The following is a 16,703-nucleotide window of genomic DNA, read 5'->3' on the forward strand; positions in this document are numbered from 1 at the left end:
TTTGATATCAGGCTCAGTTTTCTTGCTTAACTTTTAATAATTTGCATCATATATGTATATAGCCCACTTGAGCACGATCACTTTATGTCTGGCTTGTGGATTGTCAACTTTAAGCTTGTTACAACCAAACAGGCCACATTTTTATCCCACCTTCATGAAATTTGGTCAAAATGTTAACCTGGACAATATCTAGGCTGGGTCATGTGTGTTCCACCACTAGGCCACCAGGTTCCTCTTAGAAGAAATTTATAACTACTCTAGAGGCCACAATTTTGATTCAATTTTGATGAAATTAGGTAAGAGTGTTTAGATTGACAATAATTAGGCTGAGTCAGATTCTACGTATTCATTAAAAAAAAAACGGAGTCACTAGGTCAAATCTTGAAAAACAACCTTGTTACCACTCTTAAGGCCACTTGAATGACTCAATGGTGATGGAAATAGGACAATTTTTTTATGCTCCCCCAAAAAAATTTGGGGGGAGCATATAGTCGCCGCTTCGTCTGTCCGTCAGTCCGTCCGTGCACAATTTTTGTCTGGGCTATTTCTCAGCAACTAATGACCGGAATTCAATGAAACTTTATTGGGAGCTTCACTACCAAGAGGAGATGTGCATATTATCAGCGAGTTCTGGTCCGATGATTTTTCACAGAGTTATGGCCCTTTGAAAGTTTCCATTAACTGTACATATAGTGCAATTCTTGTCCTGGCTATTTCTCAGCAATTAATGACCCGAATTCAATAAAACTTTGTGGGAAGCTTCACTACCAAGAGGAGATGTGCATATTATTAGCCGGTTCTGGTCGGATGATTTTTCACAGAGTTATGGCCCTTTGAAATTTTCCATGGTACATGATTAAAGTGCAATTCTTGTTCGAGCTACTCCTCAGCAACTTATTACGGGAATTCAATGAAACTTGATGTGAAGCTTCACTACCAAGAGGAGATGTGCATATTATCAGCCAGTTCTCGTTGGATGATTTTTTACAGAGTTATGACCCTTTGAAATTTTCCATAGTACATATAGTGAAATTCTTGTCCGAGCTATTTCTCAGCAACTTATTACTGGAATTCAATGAAACTTTATGGGAAGCTTCACTACCAACAGGAGATGTGCATATTATCAGCCGGTTATGGTTGGATGATTTTGTTATGGCCCTTTGAAATTTTCTATAAACTGTACATATAGTGCAATTCTTGTCCGGACTATTTCTCCCCAACTACCAACTGGAATACAATGAAGCTTTATGGGAAGCTTAACAACCTTGAGGAGATGCGCATGTTATTAGTGGGTTCTGGTTAGATGATTTATTTAGAGAGTTATGGCCCTTTGAAATTTTTAAGTTGCTAAACCATCCATCGTATTATTTTGTCTAAAGTTATGCCCCTCAAGACGTTTCCTTTTATCTGAATATATAGTGCAATATTGTGGAAAAAAAACAACTTTGGGGAGAATCACCCGTCTCCGACGGTTTCTTGTTATCTTGACATTTTTAGGCTGACTTTAAATCTAGGTTTAAAATTAGGTTACCGGGTCCATTTATTCACAAAACCTTGTTACCATTCTAGAGACCACATGTATTACTCAATCTCAAAGCAATTTTTTTAGAATTAGTATCACAACAATTCTAGACCAAGTTTGAATTTGGGTCATTTGTCGCCAAAATTAGGTGATCAAGTCAAAACTTTGAAAATTCCATACAGCCACTCTATAAACCACATTTGTGACTAAGTCTTGATCAGGATGTTAATCATGATAATCTCAAGGCCATGTTTGAATCTAGGTCAAGTGAAGTAAAAACAACTATCGATGTTTGAATCTAGGTCAAGTTAAGTAAAAACAACTATCGATGTTTGAATCTGGGTCAAGTGAAGTAAAAACAACTATCGATGTTTGAATCTAGGTCAAGTGAAGTAAAAACAACTATCGATGTTTGAACCTTTGTCAAGTGAAGTAAAAACAACTTTTGATGTTTGAATCTAGGTCAAGTGAAGAAAAAAACAACTATCGATGTTTGAATCTAGGTCAAGTGAAGTAAAAACAACTATCAATGTTTGAATCTAGGTCAAGTGAAGTAAAAACAACTATGTCACAAAGTTAAGTCTTTGAAAATTGGCGTATCTTGAGCCCAGGTTAGTGCTTTAAAGCCATCATGGTCGTCTTATTTATAAATACCCTTTGTCAATTTTATGTTTGATCAAGCTCATCATATAAAAGAGAATCAATTAAAAAAGGTATTTAAATTGAGCAACATGTAATAATTGATGTATGGAAGGCATTGAATACTTTTTTCAAATACTTAGAAGAGCACACTCAATTGAATTGAGACATAATGAGGTGAAAACATTTCAGACAAGATATGTGTTCCTACATCGGTGCAGTGGTATAGAATCAACAAATATTAACCTTTTGCAAACCCTTTTACAAAACTATTTGACTATATTTTCACTCTTACACTATTGTTATATTGGCCTTAGTTAATAGAACCCAGTGCATGAATTAGTTTTCAGTTTAAAACACTGAAATATTATCATCTACATTCATAATGAAGTTAATAATGCTCTGACCACAATTTTACCTGAAAATTTTCTGTAGAACAAATGTCTGCGTCTAAAAGAATCCTTTAGACCTCTATGTCAGGATCCTCGAGCTTAAACTGTTGATCTTCAAGCACTTTTAATCAGCATTTTGTGTTTTTGCAGCTTCTACTGACAGGTATAGGGCTTGCGATTTGTTTTTGGCTCAACATGTAACCATTGCACTGTTTTCATGAACACATTGTACCTTGCTTAGATTCTAAACCTGCAAGCATTTCTGTAGACATCATTCACAATGCATACCAGTGGCCAATTTTGTTTGGTTTTCTTAAAATATGTGTGCTCATCATTTTTGAGTAATTACACTTTTTAAAATTTGATAACATTTACATATGTGTTATGTAATGTGTAATATGATAAAGTTAAAGTAAATATTTTCTGTATCTTTCAAAAATTCTAAATGTTTTATGGACTTCTTTAGAACATATATTTTTATTGATCATTTGATATTTGACTTTTTTTTAAGCCCCCCCGGTAGGCTGGCATATAGCAGTTGAATTGTCTGTCCGTCTGAAAACTTTATCATTGGCCATAACTTTTTCAATATTAGAGATAGCAACTTGTTAATTGGCATGCATGTGTATCTCATGGAGCTGCACATTTTGAGTGGTGAAAGGTCAAGGTCATACTTCAAGGTCAAAGGTAAAAAAAACAAATCCAAGGGAAGTAACAAGCTTTAAACGGAGATAATTTCTATTTATCACTTTGCAGGTACAGACCATTTTCACTAGGGAAGTAATATTTTTAGCTCACCTGAGCACAAGGTGCTCATGGTGAGCTTTTGTGATCGCCTTTTGTCCGTCGTGCGTTGTGCGGCGTCAACATTTGCCTTGTTAACTCTCTAGAGGCCACATTTATTGTCCAATCTTCATGAAATTTGGTCAGAAGATTGGTCTCAATTATATCTTGGATTACTCCGATTAGTTTGAAAATGGTTACGTTTGCTTGAAAAACATGGCTGCCAGAGGGTGGGGTATTTTTCCTTATATGGTTAGTAAAACCTTGTTAACACTCTAGAGACACATGGATACGGTTGGTTGAAAAACATGGCCACTAGTGGGTGGGGCATTTTTCCTTATATGGCTATAGTAAAACCCTTTTAACACTCTGGAGGCCACATTTATTGTCCAATAATCATTTTAAAAAATTCAGAAGAATCGTCCCTATAATATCTTGGAAGAGTATGAAAATGGTTTCGGTTGCTTGAAAACATGGCTGCCAGGGGGCGGGTCATTTTTCCTGATATGGCATTATATGGCTATAGTAAAACCTTGTTAACACTCTAGAAGCCACATTTATTGTCCAATCTTCATGAAACATTGTCAGAAGATTCATCCCAATGAAGACAATAATAACTAATTGACAATTTTGAAAATGGTTTCCATTGGTTGAAAAACCAACATTTGTTCTAATGATATCTTGGATGTGTTCTAAAATGGATCTGATCTGTTAAAAAACATTGCCACCAAGGGCAGGGCATTTTTCCTTATATGGCTATAGCAAAAACAATCTAGAGGCCACATTTATTTCTAGATCTTCATGAAACTTTGTCAGAAGTTTGTCCCAATCTCTTAGACATGTTCGAAAATAGTACCGGTTGGTTGGAAGGGGGCAGGGCATTTTTATGTCCCCCACCGCTATAGTGGGGGACATAATTGTTTTTGCCCTGTCTGTTGGTTTGTGTGTTTGTTTGTTTGCCCCAACTTTAACATTTGCAATAACGTTTGCAATATTGAAGATAGCAACTTGATATTTGGCATGCATGTGTATCTCATGGAGCCGCACATTTTGAGTGGTGAATGGTCAAGGTCATCCTTCAAGGTCAAAGGTCAAATATATATCTTTAAAGCGGCGCAAAAGGGGACATAGTGTTTCTGACAAACACATATCTTGTTTCTAATATGGCTATAATAAGAAATTTATACTCTTTAAGTCACATTTATTTGCAGTCTTGATGAAACTTGGTCAGAATATTTATGTTAATGATATCTTTGATGTGTTCGAAAATGGTACTGGTCTGTTAAAAAATGTGGTGACCAGGGGGCAAGTAATTTATTGTTATGTGGTTATAGTGAAACCTTGTTAGCACTCTAAAAGTTACATGTATTGCACTTTTCATGAAAGTTGATCTGAACTTTTTTTCTAATGACATCTTGGTCTTCGTAGAACAGGTCAGTTCCTTCATATCTCAGGTGAGCGACTTTGGACCTTTCAGGCCCTCTTGTCAATATAAAGCCCTGTAAATATGCACTTGAGACTGAATAATAAAGCCATAAAATCTCACCTCTTTTGATGTTTTGAAAGGTTGCTAGGAAATAAAGATTTTAGAGTTATTTTCGTCTGTATCATGGGAAATGATGTAAAATTGCTGAAACCAAATACTGGGAAAAAAACTATACACAGAACAATTAGAAATACATTAATGCAGTTTTTAATTAATCCATGAATTAGTTATTTGTGAACAAAATCGGTTAATGATACTGTTGTTTGCTATGTCAACTCCAATTTAGCTAATGCATTATTGATGGATAGATACCTCTCAAGGGAATATGGCCAGGAGTGCAGCAGTTTTACATTTTGCTTTGAAACATTTATGAAGCTCTTGTTTTGTGCATATATTTCCTGTCCATTTCTGGTTGACAGTGGTTTTTGGAAAATTGAAAATTAGTTAAGCTATTTTGATGTTGGCAATCTGTCAGCAATAAGTGTACATTTTGCAAGAGTTGTATATAAGCCATGGACTGATGTTAACAATTCAATTAAAAACAAATTTCTAACATGAAACTTTGGATTAAATTATCAAAATAAATAAATATGGAAGTTGTAAATTTTGATTATATTAATTGACTTCATTTAGAAAAAGAGACGTTTTGTGTTGTTGATCAACAAGTTTTTTCTACAACAACAATATCTTTAACCATTACCTCAATGCGGCAGGAATCAATCTCTCAATATATTTTTTATGAACCACTTCACATTCCAGACTACAATTTGAAAAAAAAAAATAGGTAAAAAATCTTGCTTAATGACAAGGTATTTACGGTATTGGTGTATCAATATTTATGGAGAAACAAATGGATAAATATTAATGATGTTGCATAGTCTTGTATTTGGAATAGAAGCAAGTACCATATGCTGTTGGTTCCATAGCTGAGCTGCTACTTTATTGGCATATCATGCTTCTAGTGGTCTGTCTGTTGAATTTTAATTTTTGATTTTATATGAGAATCCATTCATTTTCATAAAACCCTTAGCTTTTATAAAGGATCTGGTCTTAGTTTCTCATTTGAAGGTCTCACAATCAGTAACTGTAGTATGCTCTCCAGCTCAGATATATAACAAACGTAATTGATTATAAGTGTTTTAATGAAGTTAAAAATTTATTTGATGAAAATTAAATTGTTCAAATTTAGTAGTATGTTTTCCTTTTTAATCTCGTCCCCAAATTTTATACTTGATAAAAGTTCTAGCCTAGAGTAGGACACATAGCCGTTGCTGGGTTTAAGCTTACCTTAACTTCACACACGTGTTTTTTAGTCATTTCATTATATTAGATCTCAAAAAAATTAAAGCTAGTTTTATAACTGAACTAGAGATAAGAAAATCTGGCAATCTACCAAAGACAAGTATTGTTGTAGTATATATGTGATAAAAAAACATTTTTGGTGAATATTTGAATTATTTATGTTATAAAAGTAACCAAATTGTTTTAACTGTTCATTTACAGTACCATACAGATATCGCATGTGTATGTATACATAGTTTTGTTCATCATGGAGATTGCTTTACAGAAAAGGATTTAATTTCTTTAATATTTTTTTTTTTATAATCTGGAGAGACATAACACAAGTAAAGAGTAATTGAAATTCAAATTTGCATGTGTTTATAGAGTGTTATTTGTGGCTAATTTGAAATTGAGTTGTTTACTGTTGTATCTTGTATTTAAATGTTAAAGTCTCTATAACGCTCAAAATCAATGAAGATTTTGTAAAGTATTTCGTAAAATAAAGTTAACACCTAAACAATCATTGTTCCTTATAGCAAACATCTATCAGTATTTTACCACAGACCACATCTGGCGTTGAAATTTTGGCAATTGCCATGAGGAACACTGATTTTTGATTGATTAAGTTTATTTTACAAAATATTGTACGAAATTTTCGTTGATTTTGAGAAGTAATGTTACTTTAAGCAGATGCAACCCTTCCACTCTAAAATTTACAGCCAAGTTCAAGCCGTCAAGGAGTGTTCTCATGATCATCCCCAAGACAGCCAAGTTCTGGTTATTTCAAGCCAAGTTCTGGTTATTTCAAGGTTATGTCTCTAAAAGCCAGTGACTGTTTTTATAGGCCAGGCCAATAATTGTTTACACAGTTAAACTTAAAGTAAACAACAACAAAAAATACATGCAGATTTGAATACTTATTAATTTTTTTAGCACAATGTAGATCAGAAAAAGTAGAACCACAAAAAGGGTTGTGGCCCATATTTTGCCAGAAATACTTTTAATAATATAGTACACACTAGAACCAAGATCATAGATAACAATTGTGAGCTTAGTTTTTTATGTAAGTCCATTTCACTCCTGCGTAACTTTTGAAATTCAGTGTAACTGCATATCCCCTGCAGTTTGTTCTTCCCACTAACGTGAGGGAACCTAAAAAAGTTTGTGCCGACCCTAAATGGTTTGGTTTTCCAGTTTTACATTGCAATCCTTTTTGCTAAAGTTCATAATACCATTGATTTAATTATTAGGTTTGCTATAATTTTTGCCAATGTACCTTGAATCATGTTTGCTAAATAAACTGCACTCACACAAAATACGTAAAAAGGGATGCTAAATAGAAGATTTGATATTTTAGCCCATCATTTAAAGTAAATTAGTAGATTTTATTTGTATGCCTCCCTTAGAATAATAGGGGGTATATTGTTTTGCTGGATGTTGGTCGGTCTGGTGATCTGTCTGTCAGTTTGTCAGTAGACCAGTTCATTTGCTATCAATAACTCGTCAATCAATTGACTGATAAGCTTGATACTTCAGATGTGCATTGGCCTATGACCGTAGATAACCCATATTTAAATTTGGAACACTAGGTAAAAGGTCACTGTCAAAATAAGTGTGAAAATCTTTTCCGTTCAATGACTCGGCGTTGAATTGACCAATTGGCTTGATACTTCACATCTGCATTGGATAACTGTTTCTTATAATGCATATTTTTTGTTTAGAAGTATTTAGTATCTGTATTTATATCAAGCAATTCAAGTAGTCATTGGATCCTCCTTTTTTGACTTCATTGGGACACAAATCTTAACAACAATGCTTATGTTAACACTCGTAGTTGTTCATTTGTTAGATATTTTAGTGTTTCAAAAGACTTATGCATTATGATTAGCTGGTTTTGAATAAGATTGTTACTTTCATCTGCCTTTAAGAAAAATTACTCTCCAGTCCTGAAAGATGGAACATACTCACTGTACACTTGTTAACCCTTTGCATGCTGGGAAATTTGTCGTCTGCTAAAATGTCGTCTGCTGAATTTCTAAAATTATCATTTTCTTCGACTTTTTTCAGAGAATACTATCAGAATAGCAAACAGTTTGGATCCTGATGAGACGCCACGTTCTGTGGCGTCTCATCTGGATCCAAACTGTTTGCAAAGGCCTTTAAAATTCGGTTCCCGCACTGAAAGGGTTAAATCATACATCTTTTGCCAGTTCTATGGCCTTTCTTCAATCCTTAATTTTCAATAGACACATTCAATAAGGTAGGCCTATAAGAAAGCAGATTGTCTAGTTAGATTTCCCAGAGTATGGGTCTCCTGGTTCCCTCTAGATTGGCAGTAGCATTAAAACCGATGTCTGACAGATATGAGAACTTTCTTTTCATAGAGCCAATATGTCTGTGAAAAATAGACAGTTCTGAACAATTGTCTTTGCAGTGTGGGTAACATGAGGCGTAAACAAAAAAGTTTACACCACCCTAATTTTGGCTGCTGACACTAAACTTTTTTTTTTTTTTTTTTTTTTCATGTCCATTTTTGTATTACATTTGCTAAATTCTGAATTATTTTTTTTAATTACTCACAGAGTTAGTCAAAATAATTATATTTTCATGACTAACTTTTGCAGACTACTTGATTTTGGACAATTAAATGTTGTCAAAATTCTATCAAATTGTGATCGAACAGTGACACAATTATACTGGTGCACATGTTTATACAAACCAATGATGGTCTTACAACTTGGCAGAGTTAACAAGTTCATGTGTGTGATTATGGTAAATTATTAAAACATTTACACCTGCATTATACACATTATTAAAGCATTTATATCAATAATATACAATTGTTTCACCTGCTAGCTAAAAGTGATCAACAAGTTGAAATTATTGTAGAAAGGAACCAAAGAGATTTACTTAATGTATTCTCAGGTGTTTGTTTTGTTTCATTTGGGGAACAAATGTATTTATAATGTCTCTTAAAGCCAATTACATGTATGATGATCTGCTGCATGATGAATTAAAGTAAAATTACTACTAAAAATCAGCTACAATTTCGTACAATTGTTCTTTAAATAAACTTAACCAAGTAAAAATCAGTGTTCCTTATGGCAATTGCCGAAATTTCAACGCCAGATAAGGTCTGTGGTAAAATACTGATAGATGTTTGTAGATACAAAATGCTTGTTTTTATTATTGTTTGCATATTTAATTCCATTTTAATTTCCGGCAATGATATCTATTCATACCACACATGAACACTAACATATATATATTTGCGGGAAATTAAAATGAATTAATTGTGTCACAAATAAATAAAAACGAGCATTTTGTATCTACAAAAATCTATGTAATCATACCACATCTAGCGTTTAAATTGTGGCTATTGCTATAAGGAACACTGATTGTTCAGGTGTTAACTTTAATTTACAAAATACTTAATGAAATTTTCATTGATTTTGAGCGTTATAGAGGCTTTAAAAATAAAATATTGATTTTCACACTTTACAGTATTTGAAGTACCGGGTATAAGGTTCATTCTATGGTATATAGAATCAAATGCTTATATTTGTTTTGGTGGTCAAAGAACAGCTGCGAGGCATATATTTCTGTTGAATGAAATCAAACACATAACATGATTTTAAATTAATAACAAGCATGGTAAAGTAATAAAAATGTTTTGCCATTTATTCTACAAGCACACGCTGTCATTCATTGGTACTATTAGGCTATTGATGCTGGGCTTTTCAGAATGTCATTGCAATAGGTGTATTGTCAGAGTGTCTCAGAATTTTTGAACACTGAATTATTATTATATATAATGCCCCAAATATCCACAGGTACCAGGAGGAATTAAGCAATTGGCATGTACTTTTTTTAGTCAATAGTCCGTAATTGGTCAACTCTCCGTGACACATTACCTCAATACCTCTCTCTACAAAGCTTTGATACTTGCATGGATATTGAAGCACTCTCAACACACCCACATCAGATTTTGACCTTGACATTTGCGTAATTTTGGACTTAACACAGAAGGTTCAAATTTATGGTTAACCCAAAATGATGCGTTTGTCTAACATCAATACCTCATACTAAAAATCTTTCATGCCTGCACGGATGTTAATTATGAAAATTATCAACAAGTCCTTATCACCCTTTACGACACCTCATTTTTTCCAATGGCATCTAATATTTGTATCTTTATACTTAGTGTGGCAACATTTCCTTTGTGTTATATCAAAAACAAAATGTAATAAGGAGTAATTAGAAGAAATAAGAAAATCTCATTCTGTTAAATTTGTAATTTTTAAGCAATCTGTAGGTTTTAAACCTTCAAAACATTTAAGAAATATGAATTAAAAAGACAGTTTTATGGACAAATTTGAGGTTTATTTCAAAATTTTGTTATTAATTATAGTTAGTTATGGAAGGCTGTAGATTTAGGTACAACTCTTTTGTTTTTTTATATTTTAAGACACTTAAAATTGCATTAATATTCTAAATAAAATTGTAAAAATATGTAGTATCTGAAGTTATGTGTTAACATTTGTGTACTTTATAAAATGAGCTTACATTTTATTTCCTGAAGTAGGCTCACAACAATTATATGCTTTTATGAGTTGTGTGGTAATGAGATGCCCTTGTCTTAGAACAAGTACAATTTCAGCTAATAGCTAGGGGTTAATTGATGATTTAAATACACCAGTATTTTTATTAACCTTTTAATTATATTTATTCCCAATTCAATAAGTGAATGCCTGAAAAAAATGGGCAATGGATAAATGTGGCTTTTTTACAAGCAGATTTGTTTAAACAAAAAATTATAATGGACAAGTTATAATCACCATGATATATCTTATATAAACACCATTAACTATTTTGATATTTTACAGGACATCTGTCAAATTATGCAATCACGAATCTCCTTAGCTCAACTCAAGGAAACGTCTTAAGCTCATAAATCCTGTCAGTCCCTGGCTATTGCATATACTGTTTATAGTAAAAATAAAAAAAAGAAAGAAAAAGATTAAGCTAAAATAATGGTTGTCGTCTTCTGTAATCAGAAAACATACGACTTTCACTTTATACTACTTTAGTAATTTTCTTCTCTTTGAAGCTTAGTTAATACTGGCCTATGCCTGTTGATTGGCTAAATGCTTTGTCATTAAAATACTTGTTGATCGCTATTTCAGGATTCTCACCCCTCACGTAATCCTGATTTCTTCTTGCACCTCTGATAGAAGCCACAATCTGGGAAAATAATATTTAATGCATGTGTGTAAAGTGTTTACCCAGAAGAGACTGGCTTCAAACGAACAATACCATAAAAGTCGAAAGTGTTTTCCCTGATTAGCCTGTGCAGACTGCACAGGCTTATGTGGACGACACTTTAGGCACATGCATTAAACCTAGTTTCCCAGAAGGAGGCTCAGACAAGTTTTCCCCCTATTTGTTTCAGACATTCATTCCCAGGAGGAGAGGGGGGGTTCCCAGGGGGCGGAACCACAGGGGGCGTTATCCGGGCTGCTCGTAGACAGCTTCCAGCAACCCCCACCAGCCGACCTCCATTCTCCAGAGTGAGTGAGATAGACTTGTGAAGAAGAAATATTTAATTTAAGATTGCATTTTGTGAAGAGGTACAATTTTAATATAGCTAATTGATTTGTTTAAATTTGTTGGTGTATATTCATATAAGTTTTAATTATAATTAGAGGTTAATAGCTGTAGGAATGCCTTTTTTTCAGAATGGCACCGGTGTGGTCAATCTAGAGACATATCTACGTTCAGCCGCTGGAAACTTACGCCCAACATCTCGCTCTGCGGCAATCAACCCAAATAAATTGTCCATATTCTGGAGCGAATTCTGATATCAGTGGGCATGACGTACAGATCAGTTTGAAAATTGGGGAAATGTTCAACTTTATGAACTTTCTTCATGGAAGTTTTCTAAAGGTTGAATGTGAAACTGGATTAAGTCTTAAATCTTCTTAGGTCAGATAGATTACTTTCACCTGTATTCAATATATTTAGCTTCTAAAATAGTCATTAGCCATGACAGGACAACATTCGGATACATTTACTAAACCTCTTTCACAATCCATGTTTTGAACCCTTGTTTGTTCAGAATATGCCATCTTTATTGATTGACTGTTGAGAGATTTGGTAAGCCAAACTTCTGATGCATTATTAATGCGGCATATCATTGATTCTGTGTTCTTATTGTAAGAACCATGCTGCTAAATGGTTTACATGTGGGTGGTGTTAGTTTTTGTTGTACTAACAGTAATCCAGTAATACAAATGGAATCCTGTACTGAATTCCAATGGATGTAAATGTTTGCTGAAAAATTATTATTTATTATGTGGCTCATTTAAGTGTGTATATTTATAAAAAGGTAATTCTAACTGCCAATTCTGGCACAGTATAAATGGTAATGATAACATTTATTTAACATTTAGCTATTTGCTCAATCAAAACATACTACACTGCTCTCACCACCATTACTTACTATTTGACTTGCTTCTCCATTTTCAATAAGAACAAGTGGTTCAACAATATCCTAGAACTGTGTCTTTCCAATGCGTTAATGTTCCTTTTATGTAGAGTGTTTGACATTTTTACAAGTTTGTTCAATGGTCCCATGTTAATGTCTTTGTGCCATCATTTTTATTTTGCAAAAAAAGTGCATATTGATTTTTTTGTAACTTTTTTTTACTTCTAGTGCTGTAATTGGTTTAAAGCATCAGTAATTGTGATGAATTATTGCTTTTAAATGCCACATATAAAAAGTGCATGTTATTTGTATTTTGGAGTCCAATGTGTTTACAAAGGTGAATTAGAATTTTTAGAAGCTTGTAAGCAACAATCATTTAAGAGCAGATTGTCTAAATAAGCTTATAATTTGTATAATGTTTTGAAACCACAGCTAAATTAGCTGGATTTATAAAAAGCTGGACTACAAATCTGCTGATTATGCTGCCTTAAGCAAAAAATTTGTGTGGTGATTGGTCATGTCACTTTCTACAACCATTCTCCCCATACTTCTGATTAAAGTAGGAAAGTTGTCATTTACTTGGGGTAAGTATGCAAACTCAATATTGGTCAACTGACTTTCCAAGGAAAGTGTAGGTTGGTTAACTGACTGACATGATATGACTTACCTAGCGTTGAAAACAGTGACACGCATATCCAAGCAGACAAAACAAACAAAACCTTATATCTTAGCAAACCCAGGTTTTGACCTGAACATAGGACTATTTTTTGGCTTAGACTTATTCAGAAGGTCAACATTCTTTGTTAACCTTTCATAAGGTTCAAACACTTGGTTTGATTAACATAAATATTTCTACCTAAACAACTTTGATACTCTCATGCAAGACTAAGCACACAGGTCTCCTTCCGGCATTTTGACCCTGTCATTAACCTTTTGTTATTTATTGGGGCCAGTGAATCAATACCGACAAGGCGTCTACTGGGGACATCAATGTTTATTGAATGCATCATCTTGTTTTAAAATTTTCCATTTTAATGTACATGTACTAACTTAATTGTGGGTTGCTGTGATGTATCTAATTGAATATTGTAAATAGATTAAAAACAAACCTGTGTCCTGCCTTGTTTTCAAAATGTGTTCTGTTAGTGTTTGTGTAATTTTTAAGACATGATTATTGGAGGTTAAGAAGGCAAAAGTATTATATTAACTTACCAGAGTATTTATTATATATTTAAAGTGCTCCTTGTACACCATATTTTAATTTTGTCTGTGATATTAAAGTGGTGTTGTATTGCTCCACATATACATATTAATTTATTTTCACTTGTTTATATGACATAAAATTATATACACATAGCTGTTTCTTACTGTACTATATTCATTAATTCATCTGCATATTTTTTATTGAATGTCTTCATAAGCTTCTTAGCATGAACACAATTTTATTAAGAGTGGTACTTATGCACTTCATGTATGTTTCCGTATAGTTTCAATTTAGATCATTGTTCTATAGGCTGATCTGATTCTTGCCAATTATTTCAATGATTGAATATCCTAATTTGGAGTTTGATAGATGTCCTGCTACATACTGATATTGACATAGGTTTCATTTGTTTTTGATTAAACTTATTTGTACTTGCCATATCCAATAATAGAATTCTCTCAAAGTGTTTAAAATGTTGTTAAACATTAGAATTAATTCACTTTGTATTTCTTATCATTGTTCACTCATAAACAGCTTAAACCTTTTTTGCTTGCAAATATGCATTTATAAATGTTTAAGTATGTATTTGTTTATTTTTGCATTATCTTGTATTTGTGATGTCCCTTTGACAAATTTATCACTCAAATGACAATTTAATTGGTTTTGCAGTTTAATGTATTGGTTACACAGCAAATCAAAGTAAGTTTTGTATTTTAATAACAACATTTAAAAGTTAATTGTAAAGATAGGCTTTAAACCAGGTTTTGAGATTGTATAGGCCTTACACGTAGTTTTTGAGTGGAAAATGGGGAGAAAATAATCGGGAAGTCAAAATTACAAAATTTATAAGTTTAAAAAATCTGTGCAGTTAAGTCATTTTTAATCCTTTACTGCTAAGAAATAATGTCAAAATTTCTATATGCAGCAAGCATACAACCAGAGCCTGCATGTAACACACAGGTTTTTTAGGTTTAAATACTGTTTGCTGCGCATCAATATCTTAAGACGGCTTGAAAACTCAAGCTTGTAGAATGGTATTTAATTTTATTTGAAAAGGGACTACAAACGCATATCTAATCGGTAAAGGGTTAAACAAAAAGACTCGTATCATATTGAAAACAAAATGCTTGTCATGTTTTGTTCTGCATTATGAATTATTAATACTTTTAATACATCTTTTAATTGGCCTGACTTTAAATGTCACTTTTTATATATTTTAGTCATCAATATGATTTACATTGTTTCATAATACATTAAAGAATATAAATTAAAGGTAAAAACTATTTTAGAAACATGGTTTTTACAAGGATAGTTATATGTTTTGTATGATTATTTTTTAAACTATTTAAATCAGATCAGCATGCAACTTGGTTATAATGTTTTTGTGCACAATATCTAAGCAAGATTAATAACAAGCTAGATCGCATTAAGCATTTGTGAATAATATTAAAAAATTGAATTAAAAAAGAGCCACATTTACATTGTCTGAACTGTCACTGAATTAGTCCACATCTAATCATGGTAATATTTGAAGACATATAATCTCTACCAAGTTTAAAAACCAGAAAATTTCATGAAGCACTCATGAGTTATGGCCCTTGAAATATCAACAATTTGCCAAATAATAGTTGTTTGCTCTTTAGTGGTTTCCATTCAATTACCTCATTTTGCATTAACATACCTTGCCAAATACTTAAGTTTTGTTGGCAGTACTTTGCTGACATATTGTGTATAGGTAGAGAACCTGGAGACCTATTATTAAATTTGGTTAATAATGCTAAACTTTAAATGCATTGTTTCCTGGCATTTCATTTTTATTTGTCATTATTTCCTGTGCCATCATTTCTACAAACATTTATTCATCCTTCACATATCAATGTAACATAGATCTTAAAACGAGTACATTTCGTTACCATTTGCACTCTTTTTGAGATCGCATATCCACAGATCCAAATTATTGTATAAGCCAGGCTTATATAAAAAGCAAACCATAAATTGAATACATAGAATGGCATTAATAATATGAACACTATATATTTAAATAGAGTTTTAAATGTTTTAGGGCCTTATGTTTTACAATAGGTGTATATGTTTTTTTATTTATGTTTATTACTGTGTTATGTGCTATAGAACTTTGTCTGTTTGTCGTTGGAATAAATCTATTAAGACTGTGCTCAGTTACGTGTGTTTAATATAATGCCACATTTATTTATTGCTTCTTATTGCTAGTTAAAGTATGCCTACTACAATGGCTACTAAGAAAAAAAAACTATACATGACTTGTTGATGAGTTCTGTTTCCTGCCAAATTGGAAAAGCGAGTGATTTTTTCTCGAACAAATTAGATGTACCGGGTATTGTTACTGTTTCAAGTAATTTTGAACAAAGTTTGCCGAGAGTAATCTACATATCTGTAGCGTATGATCAACGCATGTAAATACTCTATTCATATGTCGGGTGTAAGCTACCTATCAGCTGGGTGAAGGATGCACCATCGCGCTGTGTTGAGTGTACTCGGCCTATGAGTAATGTTTTACTAGTAACCTATTCGTTTTCAGCGCTTGTTTTACTAGTAACCTATTCGTTTTCAGCGCTTGTTAAACGTATAAACCATACATTAAACTGTACACAAAATGGAATCAATGTTGCCTTCGATTTTTGCAAGCAAATACTTCCGTGTTTGCAATGTACATACTTTATGGCTGTCATCGTAATTTCTAAAGGGTGTCAGTCTTTACACTTACATTTTTCACACGCTTGTATATCATTCAAAAATATGACTGTGCTATTGAAACAATAATATATGAGCACGTTGATCGAACAGTCGCCTCAAGGCATAACTTCTATCCATGAATTATTTCCTAATTTTGGATTCGTTATTGTTTGTGTATGTTTTGCATGAGTTTAATG

The 16,703-nt window shown here is 32.8% G+C and overlaps 1 protein-coding gene across 6 annotated transcripts in view; it reads left to right on the top strand.

The window, feature by feature from the left end:
- The window catches only part of LOC127841093 (cytosolic carboxypeptidase-like protein 5), a 60,735-nt gene extending 44,770 nt beyond the window's left edge, over positions 1-15,965 (top strand). For 5 of the 6 annotated variants that reach the window (XM_052369644.1, XM_052369647.1, XM_052369646.1 and 2 more), the window contains 2 exons: positions 11,556-11,673; positions 11,842-15,965. In XM_052369644.1, the coding sequence (XP_052225604.1) occupies positions 11,556-11,673; positions 11,842-11,964 (241 nt within the window). In that variant the 3' untranslated portion in view covers positions 11,965-15,965. Of the gene's footprint in view, positions 1-6,822; positions 8,179-11,555; positions 11,674-11,841 lie in introns of those variants that run through there. The other variant, XM_052369649.1, reaches the window with a different exon arrangement.
- The last annotated feature ends 738 nt before the right edge of the window (positions 15,966-16,703 follow it).

Source organism: Dreissena polymorpha, chromosome 8 (genome assembly GCF_020536995.1).
Source record: "Dreissena polymorpha isolate Duluth1 chromosome 8, UMN_Dpol_1.0, whole genome shotgun sequence".
NCBI lineage: Eukaryota > Metazoa > Mollusca > Bivalvia > Myida > Dreissenidae > Dreissena > Dreissena polymorpha.